This window comes from Verticillium nonalfalfae (assembly GCF_003724135.2).
Source record: "Verticillium nonalfalfae strain VnAa140/NRRL 66861 chromosome Unknown scaffold_78, whole genome shotgun sequence".
NCBI lineage: Eukaryota > Fungi > Ascomycota > Sordariomycetes > Glomerellales > Plectosphaerellaceae > Verticillium > Verticillium nonalfalfae.
In genome coordinates, this window is record NW_021167303.1 from 43,850 (window position 1) to 63,479 (window position 19,630).

Sequence of the window (19,630 nt, forward strand, 5' to 3'; positions counted from 1 at the left end):
TGATTTAAAAGAGACCAATTTCAATAATGACTTTAACGATGGAGATTTCACGATGGAGATTTCACGACGGTGATTTACAAGACGATGGTTTCAAAGATACTTGATTTCATGCCCGTGTCAAAACCTTGACGAAACCCCCATTTGCGCCGAAGACCATTCCACATACAGTCTTGAGTGTGAAGCTGGCTCGAGCCAGCCATGTCGCACGCGCCCACGCGTTTTCCATACGCCGTCCCTGCGCAGCCTCCTCTCCGTACCGCGCCTAGTAGCCGTAAAGATTGCCGTGGTCGGCGCCAGAAGCACGGATCCTCTTGTTCTCGCGGATGAGCAGCACGCGGATGACCCACGCACACACGATGGAACCAAAGGCAAACGCGGCCGAGGCACCAAAGCCGATGGCGTACCGAGGCGAGTCGGACTTGGGCCAGAGGTACGCGCCGTAGATGTAGCCAATCTGGCCGCCGACGTTGGTCATGGCCAGCACGACGGCCTTCTTCTCCTTGGTCTGGCCCAGCGTCGACGACGCCCAGCCGATGATGACGCTGTTGACCGAGTAGGCGCCGGCCGCGAAGATGAAGCACGCGACGTAGCGCGCGGCCGTGTTGAGCGACGCCGCGGCGAGGGCGAAGCCTGCGACGGCAAAGGCGAGGCCGGCGGTGATGTGCCACGTGCGCTCGTGGAGGCGGCCCGAGCTCCAGCCGAAAAAGATGCCGGCGGCGCCGGCGAAGATGAAGGGCGGGCACGTCATGACGAGCGTGACGGTCGTGTTGAAGCCGAGTGTCTTGATCACGCTGATGACAAGCATCGTTAGAACCCGCCACCTGCCTTGTTCGACGGAAGAGAGACACGTACGTGGGGAAGAAGCTGTTGAAGGAGCAGGCAGAGAGGTGGAAGCACTGCATCAGCACGAAGAGCCATGTGCGCTTGTCGCGGCACGCCTGCTTGAGACCCTCGACGGCAGACGCCTGGCCCAGCGAGTCGGTGAGCTTGTCCTTCTCCATGCGGGCGTGCGCGAGCTCCTTCTCGCGTTCGCTCAGCCAGCGCGTCGTGAGAGGCGTGTTGGGGAGGAGCCAGAATCCGAGCACCGCCACGAGAGCTGTGACGACACCCTCGAGGAGGAAGAGCCAGCGCCATCCCTCGAGACCGCGAACGTCGTCCAGGCCCTCAAAGACGCCAGCTGCGATGAGGCCGGAGAAGCCCGTGGCCAGGATCTGAGCGCAGTACAGAACAGCGATGCGGGTTGCGACCTCTGGACGGCCTCGTCAGCAGCCTGCAAGGGCTTCCTTGTCATAGGTACGGACTCACCTTTACGGGTGTAGAAGATCGAAAGCATGTATGTGGCACCGGGGTAGAACTGTGCCAGAGGTCAGAAGAGCCTTCGATTCAGCGCCGCGCGCTGTACTCACAGGAGCTTCGGTGATGCCCAGGAAGAACCGGCATGCTACGAGGCCAGCAAAGTTGTGGACAAGAGCGGTGCAAGCTACGAAGTCGTGACCGTCAGTGGGGGTCCTGAAGGGTTCAGAGTGACAGGCCGCGCCAGATGCAATAGGCCAACGTACCGGACACAGCAGCCCACACAACCATCCAAGAGCTCATGTAAATCCCAGGATTCACCTTTGTGATCAACATATTGGAAGGGATCTGCATGAGGACGTAGCCGACAAACAGACTATAGCCGAGTCAGCGTTGGGGACGCTCCAGCATTGCTATCCTCGTTGGTTACTCACATGGACACGGCCGTGTTGAAATCTGTTCCCGTCATCTTCAGGTCGTCTTCGAGACCGTTGAGACGCGCTTGTGCAATGGCGTTGCGATCAACGTAGTTCAAAAAATACATCACACAGAGTGTGGGCTGTCAACATTGTCGCGGTCAGCGCTTTTGTCGGCGAAGGATTGAGTGATCACCAAGTTCCACGTACCATGATGCGATAGTCAAGTTTCTTCACTAAACGAATCTCCTCTGGATCCGTCTTCTTTGCTGTTCCCGTGTAATCGACATCGCCCTCTTCAGCAAAGACTTGTTTCTCGCCATCATCATCGATGTTGCTGCGCACATGGTCGATGTGCTCCTCCCGCGAGGCACGCTTCTCCTGAGGGGTCGTCATCTCGAGTTGCTGGTTGCTTTGTATGTTGTCTTCCTGGCGGTGCATGCCTCGTCTCGTTAAAAAAAAGGTTATTATAAAGAGACAGGCTGCTGTTGCAAAACTGAGACAGAAGCGGCAGTGGTGTGCGACGTGACAACTGACTTTATATCTCCCGTGCCGCAATCTCTATGTTTTCGACACTCACAAGTCAGGATTTAACGACTAGTGTCAGTGCTGATCTTCTCAAACCTGGGGTAACAACGTGCCGTGAGTTCCAGACTTTACGGGGGCACATTTGGAACCCGGGGATGCTGAGGCGTGGTGGTGAAGGCGGGGAAGTGGACCCCAGACTTCGCGGGGTGAACGGCGACAGATTTGACCGCCGAACCCGAGGGGGTGGGGGATTTGGGGATTCCGTCAGAGCGTCCATCAGACGTGCCATTGGAGTTACTTGGAGATAAGGCGTTGCGAGCTCGGCACGTTCTGGGCCGCTGATGCCTCTCCAGCTTGGCGTCCGGGGCCTTTTGAGGGGATGCCATGGCTCTCTCGGTGTGGGGAAGTGACCCAAGAGGGGCGTCATGCTGGTCCACCCCAGAAGCTTGATACAGATTGCAAATCGTAATTCCTCGTTACTGTGAATGGCTGAATGTCGCTTGGGATTTACAATCATGGCACTACTGCAACTCTAGTGATTTGTCTGTGCCGCACGGCATCTGCAGCAGATGTGCTCACGGAAGGTATGCCTCAGACGCTGATCCATGAGCGAGGGTCTTTACCAAATAAGTCCCAAGAGCGCCAAAAAGGAACCACAACACGTTTGGAGGGTATTTTCCAGCGACCTGGGCAGCAGTGTGAAGAGATTGATGCAAAGCTTCTCCGCGAGCACGGCATCCCACCTCATGCGACCGCCATGTCTGATGTCTTGGATGGCACCCCGATCCACACTCATGCTGACATCTTCGGAAGGTTTAATCATGGTGCATTCCGATAATGATAGGCAGAGATACCGTGTATCCCGATGATTCTACTGACAAGCTGAATCACCCACCCAATCAGGAATCGTTGTGCGAGAGAGACTGACAGTCGGTAAGGAAACCATTGTTTGAAGAAAAAGAGACACGATGTTCAGTTGATGTACGGTTTTGTATTCACAAGGAACTGCGTGCTGATGGAAGTTGTTACATGTCTAACACCCTGTGATGTACAGTAAGTTAGTATCCGGAATCGAGACTTCAACACAGTGCCTGGTCAGTAGAGAGAACGCATTGGGAGGACATGCTTCGAGTTGCATTACTCCCAGTCAGACTGGAGACTCTAGCGGAGGAAGTCTCGCAGCCGCAAAGGCGCTGGAGTGCCAAGGTGGCCAATGATTCGCGTAGGTGCTACGGTGAGGTTCGGACCCCAGAAATTGGGCCGTCACGCCGGGAACGAGACTCCCCTAGGCCTGCTCACGCTCAAGATTCGCGAATAGTATCCACTGTCGTTGTCGGAATTGCAGCTGAATAGTCTCAATGTGCAATGAATCATGAGCCTTTCGTCAGCTGCCACTCTGTGCACTCATCAGCTGCTTTCAGAACAGTGCCCGCCTTTTTGTCGGAGGAGCTGAATCTGCCTCTCCTCTTGCGAGGCAGAAATGCGAAGCCGTGTAGGACAGGTACACAATGTTTAACTAAGCTCTGTGGCAGTATGGAATGTGACCGGGGGCAATCGGCAAGTCAATGTCTTCTCACAGAGTCGGAGGCGCTTGATTGTCTTCTAAGTGGCGTAGGCTAACTTTTCTTGATCACGATTCAACGAGAGGAACAAGTTTACATGAGACTCCAACTGGAAAACTGCTGGGAACAAACTAAGCTGAGAACTTGAATAAGAAATTAATGATATCGAGAGGACTTTATGAATCCCCGTACAATGACGGCGCAATACTAGTATGCAGAGCTCAGCACGAGAGGTTGGCCTACTTGAACGCTATGTTCTTTCGCTCTTGACATGTGGGGTCGTGGCGCAGTGGTAGCGCGTCTGTTTTGCATAGCTTCGAAATAGAAGCCTATTCTACAGAAGGTCCCGTGTTCAATCCGCGGCGGCTCCAATTTTGTTTTTAGCCCTCATAGCCGGCAGGCCGTTCTTCTTCTATGTGTACGTACTGTTAACAGCTCGAATTCAGCATCTCTCGAGTTTGAAAGAAAAAAAAAACCTGTTGAATTGCGTCCTGTCAATTTCTTTTTATCTGGCGTCGTCTCTGCTTTTAAAATTAAGAGAGCCTTTGCGGCACTCCAGGGATCTGCGTGGGCTTGATGTGTGAATCATAGGTTCAGGTGTATCACTCGGAACTGTCAAGGCTCTTTCCTATTGCTGTCCTTCGGGTGACTGCCTCGTGCACCATCCAGTCACTCCTATTTATATTCTTCAACCCATCTCAACCTCCCACCCGATCTTTCGACCTCTGCTTGACTTCAATCTTCAATCTACTTCACCAACGCCAATATTCATTGGTACATTATCTTCCGCAGGCCTGTCTGGCGGCACCTGATTGCTCCGCCCCCGAAGTTGGTGCCTTTCAGGTACACTGCAGCTCAACATGTCTCAGCTGTCCCGTGCTGAGGATAGCAAACCCACCAGCTTGAAATCTATTCAATCCAGTCACAATGATAATGTGACGTGGTTCAACTGCGAGAAGTGTCCAGTCATGGAAAGGCTGCTCATCAAAGAACAGGCTGTCATCGACGCTGGAGTCTATCTCAATGAGTTAGCGCCTCTGATCAACAATGTCCTGGCGGGCAATGAGGTGGCTAAACAAGATGATATGACGGGTTTGGCGGAGCTGAAAAATTGGGCCCAAGAAATGCGTAAGTTGATTCGATCTGAACTCTCCCTTTACGACAGTCAAGAGATTAATACAAGAACGGTGACTGCAGGCGAAGCAGAAAACAAACATCGCTCCTTCGAGCTTCTCGTTGGTGTCGCCGGTTCAACAGGAGCTGGTAAGACATCGTTGCTCAATGCTCTCCTGGGAATTCATGAGTTCCTTCCTTCGAGCTGTGAGCAGGCAGCTACCGCAGTTGTGTGCCAGGTCTCCTGGAACCATGACATGCGAGCTGGCTTTGAATATCGCGCCGAGGTTGACTTCCACAGCTACGCAGAAATTGAACAACAAGTGGAAACGCTCTTCCAAGCTATGTCTTGTCTCGAGGAAATTGAAGACCGCCACGACAATGACGAGGACGCGAGGATTCAGGACCAGGCTGAGGCGCAAGCCGTCATCGACGATGTCCTTGGCAAGGTACAAGCTGTCTGGGGAACTGGTCTCTCCCTCCAAGACTTTCGAGAAATGACTGCCGAGAATCTAATGGAGTGCAACAAGGACGTACTCAGACTTCTCGGGACGACCAAAAGCCTGCACGACTCGGATCCTGAGAAGCTGGCTCGGCAGGTTCGCCCATACTTGGGCTCTACAGTCCATAACCACGGGAAAGAAGGGAAGCAATTTGCAGCTTGGCCTCTGGTTAAACAAGTCCGTCAATTCCTTCGCGTGGATATTCTGAAGAACGGAATTAGCTTAGTGGACCTCCCTGGGCTGGGGGACATGGTGCAAAGTCGAGCAGCAGTGGCTCAGCAATTCTACGAAAAGCTGTCAGTAACGATCATTGTAGCCCCAATTATTCGCGCGGCTGATGAGATGACGGCCCACTCTCTTCTTGGGAATCAACAAGAGTTGCGACTTCAGATGGACGGCCGATACCACAGCAAGGGCTTTGGGTTTGTTCTCACGAAATCCGACGACATCAATATCCGTGGCCAACTCGCGCGCTCGAAAGAGATACGGAATCAACCCGAAACAATGGCGGTTCACACCAGGTCAATAGCATTAGTGGCTGAAATCAAGGCCCTCGAGAATGAGGCAAAGCTCGAAGAGAACGCATTCAAAAAGAAGAAGAAAACGACTACAAAGGCCAAGAGTCAGGTAGACCGTATGGTGAAACGGCTCCAGAAGGCCAAACCTAGTAAGTCTCCACATACTTCTTGAGCCTGAAGTGCTACTCGAATCATACTATGGAGTACGATACTAACTTCTTACCAGGGCAACAAGAGGCTCTCAAGAACGAACTCCAGGCCCTCAAATCTGCGAAGTCTGAGGCCATACGGGGTTTGGAAGAATCACGCAAGAATATCATGCACATTACCGAGCAGACAGCTCGGAAAAACAGATCCCGAGCGTATATGGAGTCAAAACTTGCTTATCTTTGCACTCGGACTAGGAACGACATCGTTCAGTCACGAATTCAGGATGACTTCAGGGTCCGACAAAAGAGGTTTTATGGCTCCAGGAACATTCAACAGCAAGCAAGTCCTGAACGCCTTGTTGAGGTGATCGCTGTCAGCTCGTTAGCATTCTGGCGGTTGAAGAATGACGAATCTCACATTCCCGGATTTCCTCGCGAGGCCTACACTGGGATCCCCCGAGCAAAGCAATGGCTTTGGGAGTCTACCGCTGGGACTCGTGAAGAACACCTCGATACCGTTTTGAACAACTATTCCAAGCTATTGAACTGGATCCGCCAGTGGTCACAGGACGAAGACGAGGAAGCCAATATTGTCTTTACGAAACAGGACATCGACGAATCACTGCAAACAGTACACAATAATAATCTAGAGGTAAGGCTGACTTCAATTTGCATTTCGCTCGACTTGCTAATTTGGCATCAGTCCCTTCGGTTCGAGCTGTCCTCATTTGAAGACGACATTGGTCGCATTGACCCTCTGCACAACAAGGAAAATATTCTTCGAGACTGTGCCGCCAAGGTTCAGAGAGTCATAGGTCGATGGCATCTCATGAAACCCGACGACCTGACATGCACAGACGCCATGCATTACATGACCCATAATGCCATTTTGAAGAGGGATGGCGCCAGCTATACAAGCCCAAAATCCAAAATCAATTATGCTTGGGTGCAGAGTCTGTAAGTTTAAATACGCAAACAGTGTTACTTCATGCTCACCCTCCAATTTAGCGGCAAACCAATGCTCCAGCTCCTGGTGCAGGATTGGGACCAGGCAATGAACCAAGACCTCCCCGCTTTGCTTGGCCCCATGATGGAGCGCGTCGAGGTCGTGTGGCATAATTATATCCGAGAAATCCTTTATAGTCTGAAGACTCTGAACGTTGACTTGGCTAGCCCAGTAGAACGCAGCCTGCAGGCCTTTGTCCCGATCAAAGATATCATCCGCGATGAGATTCGCACGGCTCTAGATCTGGTATCCAAAGATGCTGCCTCGACTCACCCACGGCTTTTGCTGAGTCTTCAAGACTCGATGGCTCCAATTTGCCATAAAGCACTCAACCATACAGGTCGGATCAGACTCGTCATGCCTGTTCATTAATTTACACTGACAAATGGGTAGGACCGGGTTGCTTCAAATCGCGCAAGGACTTCATCAAAGCTGAGGGAGCTCGCCAGGGTGGGAAGATGTTCCACAAAGCCCTCGTCGTGATGGAGCGGAGATTGAGGCTCAGCAAGCAGCGATTGCCGGAAAATTTTGATAAGATTAGCCAAAAAGCCATCACAGCCGTTGAACGACACTTGAACGCTCTATTTGAGAATATTCTCACCGGAGATTCTGACAATATCTGCAACCGAGACAGAAAGCTGAAAGTCAAGGCAGAGGCGAGGAAGCTGACAGTGAAGTGGCAAGCCGATTGGAACTCTGGAAGAGAACTACACGTCGAATACAATTCCAACCCAGAGACTCCGGAAGAATTTGATGCGGAAGACACCGACAGCCTCGGGGGTGACTCGGCGGGTGATGGCGATGGCTCAGATGACGATGGCTCAGATGACGAAGCCATGGACATTGACGACGAGGAGCAAAACAGTACATAGGCGGAACCGAACCCAAATTTCGGGCTGTCACCGGGCGTATGATGCGGGGTTTCAGGCTTGCAGCATCATTATTTGACCACTCCATTTCCATCAAGCTGGCACAAACGTCCGAAGCTGGATGTCGCGATCCAATTCTTGAGGGTTTTCAGACAGCCGCTCGCTTTGCAGCTCTCAGCCATCAGGAATCAAATAGCACAGATGAGGAAATATCTTGATCTTCGAGTTCTCTCCGTGTTCTCTCCGTGTTCCCTCCGTGCAAGGCAGGCTCGCATTACTAAAGTTGCATGCTGGCAGTTGAGCTCTTCAGGTTGGTAGAGAGCAGTAATTACAATCATGCCTCGCAGGACTGGCATGCTGCCCTAAGATTTCAGCGTCAGTCGCTGTCCGGGATCTTATCGCATTCACCCCGACGGCGAGCATGATCTGCTGGATGAGTTCCGGCGCAAAACGGGGCGAGTACAGCAATCCTTCTTATGCAGCTCACCCTGGGCTTCAGCCCGAGCTGTCCCCAAAAGTGATATGCGTCCGACCCCGGAGTAACCATGGGGTAGTCACAGACGCTATTCACTGTGACCTCAGGGTTTAACAGGGATCTGGCAATGAGGTGCTTGCGGGACCCAATCACCCAGTGGACCGCTTGGAAAGATTACGGGGACCGACGATTTATTCCGTAGACTGGCTTGACTGGTAGGCTCCTCATGAACGCTGGAGCTACTGGGTAGAACAAGTCTAGGCGGGGCTATGGGGAGCCAGTTCGCTGACGTGCCGAGTAACGACCCCTGGCACACCTCCAGGCTTTCACATTGCTAGGATCACATGCAGGACATGATGCAAGGGAACCTTGCCAGCCGTCCCGCTTCGCGATCCTTTCGAGGCAATTGGATAAGTGACTGAAAGTGGCTGGCTGATGGTGTGAGCCAATGGAAGGGATCGTGGAAGGAATGAAGAATACACAGTCTGGGCAGCCACGTTGTTCTTGGTTGCATCAGCCCGTATACAAGTACCCATCACAGAACAGGGGCTTGGTTCAGATGCGAATGAAATAAGCAAAGAGATTTGATGCCAAGGTGCCAGTGAAGATGGCTTGATCAGGTCGAGCGGCACGGGCACTTGGGTGCTCGTTGGACGACGCTTGTTACGCCAAACTCAGGACAGGGCATGCGCTACCAATCTCTTTCGGTCCGTCCATACCATCGACAAGGAAGAACTAATCTCTGGAGCGCCGGGCTATTCAAGCAACTTACTCGTTGCGCAAGCCCACACACGATCGGCGCCAGGCATCTACGGACTGTTGGTCCAGGCATTCGGGCCTGCCACAAGCAACATCACTTTCGGTGAGTTGGCAGTCCGGAACGAGCGCTGTCGCGGCAATGCCAGCGTTGGCGTTGGTTCTCCTCCTTGTACCTAACTTCAGCAACACCCTCAAACGTCCTGCCTCCTGAGCTCAATCAGGGTTAGTCTCCATGACGCGCTAAGAAGTCAGACAAGGATCGTCCCGTCAGTCCGTCGACTGAGAAACCTCAGCGAAACCGTACAGGATTGGGACCAGTTGGCCCTATGACCCTTGACCTGACACCGGTGAGGCCAGACCCCTTGAGCCTTGGCTCTTTTCCATCATCAAACGATGTCAGGCGAGGCGTTATCTTACCGAGAACGACTATTTACTCGGCCCTTGTTGACTATTTGCTCTGCCCGGCAGGGGTAAAATCACACTAGACAAGGGTCAAGCCATAAACACAACCCTACTACTGGAATTAGCTGTAGCTGCTATGTACCTTTCCTCGTCCCTTGTACCTACCTTTGAGTCGCTCGAATAGCGAAGTAGGCGACGCGCTAAGGCCTCCCTCCTAATTCTATCTGCCTCCTGCTCGAGGGTTTCTCGGGATGGGTAGTTGATTTTGGAGGAAGGCGATGCTCGGTAGCGGCCTCGGTGCTAGCTGGTAAGTCTATCGGTAAACGAGGTATCGGAGAGGCTTCTTTTAACGATAAAATGAGGCGTTAGCGATATCTAGAGGGCTTAAAATAGGCGTATTTAGTGGTAGTGGTGGTAGTGGTGGTAGTATTGTTGTTATTATTATTTTTGTTAAGTTCGAGGGTATTGATAATGTGGTGGAAGATAGGGTAAGTGTAGAGCTTTAGGTAGCTGCTTTAGGGGGCTGCCTTAGGGGGCTGCCTTAGGGGGCTGCCTGCGTTGCTTTGTTAGCTACTTTAGTTATAGCTCGGAATTAATCGAGAGACTTGAGTGTATAAGAGACGAGTAGAGGTATATAGTTGCTATAGCTAATTTTGGTGGTGGCGCTGTGTTTGTGGCTTCCCCCCTGTCTTTTGTGGCTTTCCCCCTGCTAGGCCGAGCAAATAGTCAACAAGGGCCGAGTAAATAGTCGTCCTCTATCTTACCATGCTGCGAATCCGACCACTGTCAAGCCTTAGCGTGCCACCCTCCGGCTCACTAGCCGGGGAGACGTCTTTTCACCTTCCGGATCCATACCTGAAGCATCGGCCACTCGTGCCCCATAGGTCGTTATTGGCCGAGGTCGGGGACGAGCTCAAGGGCCAAGTGGCCAGGATATTGGATGGCGCACCTGCGGGAGCGGCTAGGCGTTGAATGAATGGAGGGGACAGAGTGACACGAAGGACAACCGATTAATAAAAAAACGGCCTTGCCTGGTCTTGCGACACAAGGTACTTGTGTTTCCTTGCGGTCAGTTTACGACACATCACTTCTTCATTGCCTGTCCACGACCTAGGGGACGACAGGACGAGGGGCCCTTCCACTTCCTCACGAACATCGCCTGTCTACCCCACGATTCTGGTGGACCACGTTCATCGCAGCCCCGTCGCAACAAACAGACCGTTCTTACCCGATAATCCGTCCGCGGGGTCAATTGGCCACTGAACAGCTAGTGCCAGGGACGTGGAGTCCGCCCGAGCTGCTCCCGACCACGATGGCAATCCAAACAGAGCAACTGGTCACGCGCCCTTTCAGCGAAATCATTGAGCGCGGTAACGAAGCCATCGCGCAGGCTGAGGATGTCGCCGACGAAGATGAGGATGTGAGCTGGAGGATGCTCAAGGCGGGGCAGGCCCTTGTCAAGGAGGGTGAGAGAGCTATGAAAAGACTAGCTCCCATGGTTAAGGATCAGACGCCCGAGTTCGGTGATGCGCTCAAAGACCTAATGACACGAGACGGTTGGTGAATCTTTCATTTTCGAACGCAGTGAATGGCCAGGGGTGAGGGTGAACAGAGCTGACGATTGCTAGGCGAGGTCAAGGAGAAACAGCGAGCCTTGGACGGCATGCTTTACGACTTTGAGGATTATATCGAGGTCGACTCTTTCGACGAGGCAAAATTCAAGGAGCTCCAGGCTGCTGCGAAGTCTCTTGCGCTCACGATAATGGAAGCAGTCAGGGGAATGGTCATCGAGCCGACCAAGGAGCTGCCACGGCCGACCGTTTTCCCTCCGCTACCCCCTCTCCCTCGAACAGCGCGCACCGGTTCTCAATCATCTAAGACGTCAACCCATCCAGTACGACCTGCAACATCGGTTCCCAGCAAGGAGTCTCAACAACATTCTCTCTGGCCGAATAAGCAATCTTCCACAAAGGGCACGAGAGTCAGGTCGGGTTCGACTGGAGCATCTAACGCACCAATACCTAGCAGCCCAGAGGCCTGGCCTCGACCGCCTACGAGCCCACAGGCTGCTCCGTCACCCCAAGCCGATCGTGACTCTGGTCGATTCGACTTCGGTGTCGACCCGCGGACGACACAATGGGCTCAACAGCCACTGGCACCACCTCCTGTGCCTCGGTCTGTCCCTTCTCAGCCCATGCCTCATGCGATACCGCCGCAACACTTTGGTCATGCAATCGTCCTACCGAACCGAGCCCAGGCTTCACCTTCACCAACACTATCATCCCGAGCTTCTCCACCTCAAGTGCTGCCTCTACAGTCAATACCCTCGGGGCCTGATTACCTTCGAGCTGAGATGGAAAGAATTCGCCTCGCCGCAGAACCTATGAGCCCGGTCGAGAGGCGGCTAGGCGTCCATCTGGCGCACCTATCCTCCTCCCCTGAACCCCTGGCGGCGTCTCTGGGCCTCGGCATGGGCCACAACTATGGTGACCACGGGCCAACATCGCACCCCGATCGACGTATGACTGGCGCCAGCTCTGACCGACTCAGCTCCAATTATGACATGACTAGCCCACATACTAGCAACAGGGGCTCGACCCTGTCCAGCGCCACAAGCTATATGTCGCCTCCACGGCACTATAGTCACAAATCCCCCGCCCCCGCATTGTACGAGCACGACGATGTTTCGCATTCACCATCCCTGACCGTGGCATCACTGCAGACGCGAGATGCCAGGGTACCGAGCCTTTCGGAGCGCGAGAACAAGTCCATTCTGATTGAAGAATGGGCGTCATCAGACAGGTCAACAATTCCAGATACCACATCCACCATAGGCAATCCGTCGTGGAAAGTAGTTGATCTGGTCATCGGACCCGATAGTTCCTTCTATGAGAGGAAGGGGTTCTGTAAGGGGGCGAAAACCTTCAGAGAAAGTGGACCTGGTGATGCTGTCAAGAAGGTTGGTGGTGCAGGAGATGTGCCAAAACCGACGCCGTACACACAGGATATTCTGTACGGACACATGTTTAGCGCACCGCCCCCAGTATTCGCAGACGCCAAGGCGCAATGCATGCACTGCGAGTATGAGCACAAATACAGCCAGTTGCTGCAGGATACTGACAAGGAGTGTAAGTATCTGCTCGTTCTTCCTACCTCGGCTCCCCGCTGACACGTGCAGCTATTGCCGATCTCCAAGGCGAAGGCATCCGTTACCGTCGTCGATTCCTCTACAAGTCGCATATGGCGACCAGGCACATGACCAAGACATCCTATGGATGCCCTTTTTGTGTTCACATTGGCTCAACGACCTACGAAGGCGACGCCACCGTCTTCCCGTCCGCCGCCCTTCTCCTGCGTCATCTTGCCCGCCACCCGCAACCGCTACCCGACGTCCCCGGCTTGACTGTCTTGTATGGCACCATTACTGGCGAGCCTAACGAGCACGACTTTGACATACACTTTCCCAACCCTGCCGCTCCACCAGGTGGGCCTCCAGACGGCGGAGCGTCGCTGCCGTCGGCCGTCGCTACACGTGATCATGTCCAGATGCCAGATGAGAAGCCCCTTGCCCGGCCTGAGCCCGGCACAGAAGTCCTTCAGTTCTTTGCAGGAGCGAGGATAATCGGCGTTGAATTCCCAGAACGCTGGGGCGGCAAGTGGTGTCTCGGTTGGCACGATGGCATCTTTGGTGCTTTCCAGGCTCGATGGGTACAGCTCGAGGCACCGCGAAGGGGCAAGCTGGCGGGACAGGCGCCACCGCGTACGCAGCGAAGTGGCGTTGCTAGGTGGAAATGGGATGTCAAGGCCGGAAATGGGCCTGGCTGGTTAGGCTTTGACAAGGGAGAGACCATCACAAATCTAGACTGTGAGTACTGCGATGCGCATGGCTAAATTTGGAGGCGTGAGCTGACCAAAACATAGGGGACGATCCAGATGCTTGGTACTGGGTCGGTACTACCAGCAAGGGCAAACATGGCATCTTCCCGACTTCCCATATGAAGATCGAGACCATCAAGGACGGTTCGCTGGAGGGATTGACCTCGCCAGTCAAGCCCAAGAAGAGAGGCTTTTTCGGTTTGGGCAGACGCAACAGCAGTGCCGCTCCATCGGAACATGGATCTGGCCATTCCCACAAGTCATAGATGGTGGCATGCGTATGCATACTTTTCACAACTTGTCATCTGAGCATTGGCAAGATGCCGTCTATTGCAAGATCTGCAGCGTATTTGCAATTTGTAAGCACTGTTTTGATCAACGTCCATTGGTGCCTGCGTGTCTTGGTCCTCGTGTCGACCCTTCTGTGAAGCCCAAGGGGCATCTCTATACTAGAAGCCGACGACCTCGTCGAAGCTTCCCACGTTGACCTCGGTCTTCTCATTGTGCTGTCGGCAATACTTACTGCTGGCAGGGTACACTATTCAACAGTTACAGCCACACCGCAAAAGATGCGCAGCTTACCCACCTATACATCAAAGCCTGTGAGGGCTCCCGAGGGGTTGAAGTATGACAAAGCCGTGCCACGGATCAATACGAAGATCGTCAACCCAGAAATGATTCCTTTCTCGTTTCAGCTCTCTTGCTTGGAAATGGCCAATTTCCCCAACCGTCTGCCATGGATCCTTGTCGGAATCCCACTCCTTTCCAGCGTACTCAACTGGCTGATCGTCGAGATTCTCGAGCAATTGCACCTGAAGAGATATTCCGCGGGATTGACTTGATAGAATTACCTGAGCCTCTCGTGCAGGACATCATTGGGGTGACCGTCAACAGATTCTTCAGCACGTTGCGTCTGAGAATCGCCGGAGGGCGCGAAATTGTGCTTCGAATCATAGTCGCCGAATCGATCAGCAATTTGGGAACAGAAGCGAATTGACTCTAGATGTGTATTTCGGACCTTGCATCGCGCTCGCTGCAGCTCCGCGTCTTTGCGGGCACCAAGGAGTGTATCAAGCTCATTTGGTTCAGCGCCGTACTTCATTCGGAGTCTGATGATTCCTTTGGTGATCTTGGCGTCGGCCAGGTCAAGAGCTAGGGTGCCGTTGAACTCAATATCCTGGGTCGAGAAGTCCTTGCTAGCTTTGAACATGATGCCGTGGACATCAAAGAGCTTCATGGCGAAGCCGCGAGGCTGGGCAATACGATTCTAGGCCAAGTCAGCCGGTTGGTCCAGTATTGGCAAGATCACAATCCTTGTATCAAGCAAAGGGTCACTAGGCTCCGAGCTGTATTTGCAGATCATCGGATACTCGCCGCCCCTTTCGAGAAGCGCCGTCTGCTGGAGGTATTGGTATGGCGTCAGGTCGTCGGGAATAATGAAGGTTCCCTTCATAATTCCCTGTGTCCCAGCATGTGTCCCAGCCAGGCGATGATTGTTGTTATTCTGGCAACACAGTCGCTGGATCTCATTGGTCTGCCCAGCACTTCCTCTATATCTTTAGCCTCGCCAGGTTAGACACTCTCCACCCCGTCTGCATCCCATCGAATATACTTCCGATTTGCTAAATTGACTATGGAAGGGGTTGAATGTTAGAACAGCACATCCGCTCGCCCGAGATTTGGTGTTTCGATACGTGGCCACGGAATACAAAAACTAGGCAAACTTGACCACGAACAGTTAGCTTTCATGTGTCTTGGTGATGATATTCTGACAAACGTCCTGACTTGCCAACGTGCAGCTCCCCAAGGCATTCCAAATCGAGCTGCCTCAAACTACAAACGTTACGGACGGCTGGGTCCACCAAATCTCTGTCTCACTCTCGATGCAACCACTCAAACCGGATCTGTTCATTCTCGGCAGTCATAACGCTCAAGGGCATGATTTGGCCGACTTTGAGGAGCGGCCACTATCTAGTCGGCTGGCCGTTATCCCGATAGCGCCAGCAGAATTGTGATTCCCATTCATGTGGTCGCACGTGGCACAGCACATCCCCATACCCCTCCAGAAGCCATCGATGGACGATCTTCAGGTCATTCAGAGGTTTCAAGTACTCGACTGCCCCTGTTTAGCGGACTTGTTGCTACTGACGTGCGTAGAGTTGGCGTGTGGTTTCACCGACAGGTCATTCGTACGCAGCATCATGGCGTCTTTCTTGACGTTGAAAGCTTGAGTATGACTCTTCATCGCAGGCTATGCCTTCCTTCCAGATGTAAGGGAACTCGAGACCTCGCTCCGTTTCCTGGTACAATGGGTCGTCATCCCCAATCCTTCCCTTTCTAACGAGAAAGTTGAGCATAACGAGCCCACAGTTAGGCTTGAATTGGCCCTGCCTTAGCATATCCTTGACCTGTGTCACAGTGTAACTCTTAATGTGCGCAATGTCATCTTCATTCTTCTTGAAGACGTGATTGGGATCGCGCACTTCATAGTCGAACACGTATCGTATTCCCGGTTCAATCTTTCCAGCTGCAATCGTTGCCGCAGTTCCTGGAGCAGTAGGATTGAAGACGTGATAGGTTATAACGGTGTCCGGTCCTTTGGCTTTTATGAGTGTTTGATGGAGTTGGTCGTCTTTCACTTCCTCTTTGGCTTCGCGAAGAATGATGTCGAGTGGAGTCTGATCCTGCCTACCATCGTTGCCGCCCGCCACAATTTGATCAAAGCAGTTTGGGTAAGAGGACTTGGAAGCCCCCCGTTGTGCTAGCCAGATTATCATGTTCTCACCCTCGCCGTGGAACGCATTGAGGTGAGCGCCACTGGTCACAATTCCGAAGAGGGGCACTACGCCATAGATCATATTGAACGGAATGGGTGCGCCGATGACAGGTGTTGCTTCTTGAATCTCGGCGCCATCTTTACCCCAGAGCCCTCTAGCTTGAGGGTCACCATGAAGCCGGGCGCAGACCTCTTTGAAGGTGTCCTCGAGAGCTTTTGAAGAAGATTCATCCAGCGGAATGATGTTAGAGTTTTCGAATTTGAGCAGCTGGCACCGGCCATTCCGCCCGCGTGGTTTGTCGCAGAGCCGCTGAAGGTGTGTAGCCACGTTGGCTAAGATGTACCCGAATCTGACCAGTTTCGAGTGTGGTCGCCCCTCGGTATCGTATCGCTTGGAGGTCAGACAAAAGGCCCAAGTCCCTTTGGGAATGGTTTCGGCATTGACCTGGTAGGGATTCATGATCATTTCAGGCTAGTACTGTGGAGAAGATAGTGAGTTCGCTATCAGATATGAGTTCTCATGAAGATCTCGAGTGCACGCCTTGGTAAGTCTACGATATCTACTCTGAGAGGAAAGCATATTTAAATATTCATGAAGCCTTTTGAGAACTTTTTGGCGGAATCAGCTTGTTCGTTTCATGTTCCACAATCAATTGTACTTGATGACATGCATTCACTGGTAGTGGTCAGAACCAACACGCAACTCCACGATTGTTGCACTGTTCGGTCCGCACATAATGACTGTTTCACGCCGTTGGTGGCCCCGCGAATATGACCGAAGTGAATGTATTGTTGGCGAGCCGTGTGCAACGCCCTGCGTGACTGCGACCACAGGGGCGAAGGAGCAACAACGCATTGGTTTGGCCTCAAAGAAAAGGATGATTACCAGACGCAGATGGTACATGGCCCTACCATGCCTCTGCAACGAATATGGCAGTGTTGTAATAAAAGGACTTCAAGGTAGGAATGACTATATAATCCTGTATTCTCGTCTGGATGGATTCGTTTCAGACTATGATGCTTGATCACAGACATCGGAACCGTTCTCGGATCGTATTGGATTACAACGATTCTCCGTTGGGGCCACAGCTCGACTGAGAATCGTCACCAATTATATGCGGGGCGCATTAAAGAGCATAGCAAGGACCGAAATCCTGCTGATGATGAAAAGCCTCTGTATCGTTCGCAAGGTGAGCTGGTCTTGGACCCAAGTCTTGCAGCTAGGTCTTGCAGAACTTGGGCTGAGAGATACAACGAGTTGTACGCCCCACTCATGGCACCTAATCGGTATGCTGTCAGACACTGGACCGGGGCTTGCTTACTCTCTGTGAATGGTTGAAGGCTGGCATGATGCGGGCATGAAGTTCGATGGATTTGTACGTTTGTCCCCCTGCATCTGGTCTAAATCAAGGCAGTATCGCCAGACGTTAACGACCCTCTTGCCTGATAGTCCCCCGAGAAATTGCCGTCGGATCACGAGCTCATGGCAATCAGCCTTATGAGGCACATCTGTCAATGATGGCGAACAAACTGATGATCTGCCAGGGGCAGGCAGCAAGGTCCAGGGCTTAGGGGGTGGCTGGCGGGGGCTGACAGCGGCTGCGCCACGTATGACGGAACTACCCCGCCAATCCGCGCTGTCGGGATCATCGGCGCTGGGCTGCCTCCTTGTCGCATTTGGTGCAGTCGTTCCCCTTTGTACAGGCAATCTCGATACCCTAAGTAGGAGGCGATCTGTCTACTCCCCTCATTTTGTCATTCCGCCTTTCCCCCTACTTTCATCATTTATCCACAGCGAGCTGCCACTCGAAGCATTGAAATTCGCCGGCGCATTCCATCGCAAACAGACATCATGTCCTCTCAAGACTATTACGGAGGTGGGGGAGGTGGCTACCAACAGTCGCAAGGTTACAGCCAAGGCCAAGGGCCTCCCCAGGGTTACCAATCGCAAGGCTACCCTCAGGTAAGTTTTTCTTTTTTCGTGGCGGTATTGCGTCCATCCTAACAGCCACTTACCAGCAGGGCGGATACCCTCCACAATCGTCATACAACCAAGGCCCTCCCCAGCAGAACTACGGCGGCGGACCCCCATCGCACCAGCCCTACGGTCAAGACAACCGACAAACCTCTCCCTATCCTCCCCAGCACCAGTATAATCAACCTCCACCTCAGCAAGGCTACGGCGGCCCTCCTCCCCACCAGGGCTATGGAGGTCCCCCTCCCCAACAAGGCTACGGCGGGCATTCGCCGCAGCCAAGCTACGGAGGCCACTCGCCTCAACCTGGCTACGGTCAGAGCCAACCCCCCCAAGGCTACGGCCAGGACAACCGGCAGCACTCGTCCTACCCACCGCAGCACGGCGGTCCCCAGCAGAGTGGGTATCCAGCATACCCGCAACAGGGCCAGCACGGCGGTCCCCAGGACGAGCGCGGCCTTGGCGCGACGCTCGTCGGCGGTGGAGCGGCCGGCTGGGCGGCCCATGCCGCAGGTGGGGGTGCGCTTGGCACGATCGGAGGCGCCGTGGCCGGTGCCATCGGCGCCAACTTGTTGGAGAACAAGTTCGAGAAGAAGCACAAGAAGCACAAGAAGGAGAAGAAGGAGAAGAAGCACCACAAGCGGAGGGGAAGCGGCAGCTCCAGCTCCAGCTCCAGCTCTGATTCGGATTAAGGAGCGTCGTCATGAGTTGTCCCGCATTCTTTCCTCACCTCAGCCAGGGACTTTGCTGTGAGTCTTATTTCTGGGCAGTAATGGATGGTATGAGAGCTGTACGATGCATCGTTCCTGCAGCGCGAATTTGTCTTGCGCTGCTATCTAGGCAGTCAGGTAGTCACAAAACGTATATGAACATGCCATATCGCGATTGATTCGAGTTGCCCGCCCGCCCATGTTGCATGCTCTACTTATCGACTGACCTTACTACTGCACATGCGTCCGCCGTCAAGCTCTGCCATCGCACGATCGAGCGAAGCCAGATACAATCCTGGCAGCAACCCGCCGTGGCTGTGCAGACAGCAACCCCGAAAGCAGGACACCGCAACCTGCCTCTTTACAGGTCTCACTGATGCGTAATAGGAGATGCGACTGTTAGCATTTCGGTCGGTTGAGCAAAAAATTGGCTTATCAAGACCTGTCTCTAAAATTCGCCTCGGCATTGCGAAAATCAGAGCGCGCGATTACCTTCCGTCACAGCTTGATGATATCGTACTCGAAGTATTCCTTGGTAAATCCCTCGAATGGATCGATTGCAGCACAATATGCACTAGGTACCTTAATGCCTAAACTTCAACTTCGGCGTCGCATACTGGTTGTCCCGATCGTCCACGAAGTCCTGGTTGTATTGTTAAAAGCGCCGTGCTCGGTTGGTCTTCGGTTTCGATGGCCTTGT

At 53.2% G+C, this 19,630-nt stretch overlaps 6 protein-coding genes and 1 non-coding gene across 7 annotated transcripts; 4 read left to right on the forward strand and 3 right to left on the reverse strand.

Annotated features, from left to right (window-relative positions):
- Positions 1–262: 262 nt before the first annotated feature.
- D7B24_008545 (uncharacterized protein) lies at positions 263–2,105 on the reverse strand (the record flags this gene model as incomplete). The annotated part of the gene is made up of 7 exons (XM_028642632.1): positions 263–791; positions 853–1,249; positions 1,306–1,354; positions 1,407–1,480; positions 1,560–1,669; positions 1,728–1,852; positions 1,920–2,105. 7 exons carry the CDS (start codon positions 2,103–2,105, stop codon positions 263–265), a joined length of 1,470 nt encoding a protein of 489 aa, XP_028493566.1.
- A 1,969-nt stretch (positions 2,106–4,074) lies between these two features.
- D7B24_008546 lies at positions 4,075–4,170 on the forward strand. The gene has a single exon. It is a non-coding gene; the product is annotated as a tRNA-Ala (tRNA).
- A 489-nt stretch (positions 4,171–4,659) lies between these two features.
- On the forward strand, positions 4,660–7,960 carry D7B24_008547 (uncharacterized protein; the record flags this gene model as incomplete). The annotated part of the gene is made up of 6 exons (XM_028642633.1): positions 4,660–4,927; positions 4,997–6,082; positions 6,160–6,734; positions 6,786–7,039; positions 7,091–7,428; positions 7,482–7,960. 6 exons carry the CDS (start codon positions 4,660–4,662, stop codon positions 7,958–7,960), a joined length of 3,000 nt encoding a protein of 999 aa, XP_028493567.1.
- A 2,945-nt stretch (positions 7,961–10,905) lies between these two features.
- Positions 10,906–13,735, forward strand: D7B24_008548 (uncharacterized protein; the record flags this gene model as incomplete). Its single annotated transcript, XM_028642634.1, has 4 exons — positions 10,906–11,149; positions 11,222–12,721; positions 12,772–13,458; positions 13,515–13,735. 4 exons carry the CDS (start codon positions 10,906–10,908, stop codon positions 13,733–13,735), a joined length of 2,652 nt encoding a protein of 883 aa, XP_028493568.1.
- A 581-nt stretch (positions 13,736–14,316) lies between these two features.
- Positions 14,317–14,922, reverse strand: D7B24_008549 (uncharacterized protein; the record flags this gene model as incomplete). Its single annotated transcript, XM_028642635.1, has 2 exons — positions 14,317–14,736; positions 14,779–14,922. The coding sequence occupies 2 exons, from the start codon at positions 14,920–14,922 to the stop codon at positions 14,317–14,319; spliced, it is 564 nt and encodes a 187-aa protein (XP_028493569.1).
- Positions 14,923–15,652: 730 nt separating this feature from the next.
- On the reverse strand, positions 15,653–16,711 carry TNR3 (thiamine pyrophosphokinase; the record flags this gene model as incomplete). Its single annotated transcript, XM_028642636.1, has 1 exon — positions 15,653–16,711. One exon carries the CDS (start codon positions 16,709–16,711, stop codon positions 15,653–15,655), a length of 1,059 nt encoding a protein of 352 aa, XP_028493570.1.
- A 1,386-nt stretch (positions 16,712–18,097) lies between these two features.
- D7B24_008551 (uncharacterized protein) lies at positions 18,098–18,912 on the forward strand (the record flags this gene model as incomplete). The annotated part of the gene is made up of 2 exons (XM_028642637.1): positions 18,098–18,208; positions 18,265–18,912. 2 exons carry the CDS (start codon positions 18,098–18,100, stop codon positions 18,910–18,912), a joined length of 759 nt encoding a protein of 252 aa, XP_028493571.1.
- Positions 18,913–19,630: the final 718 nt, after the last annotated feature.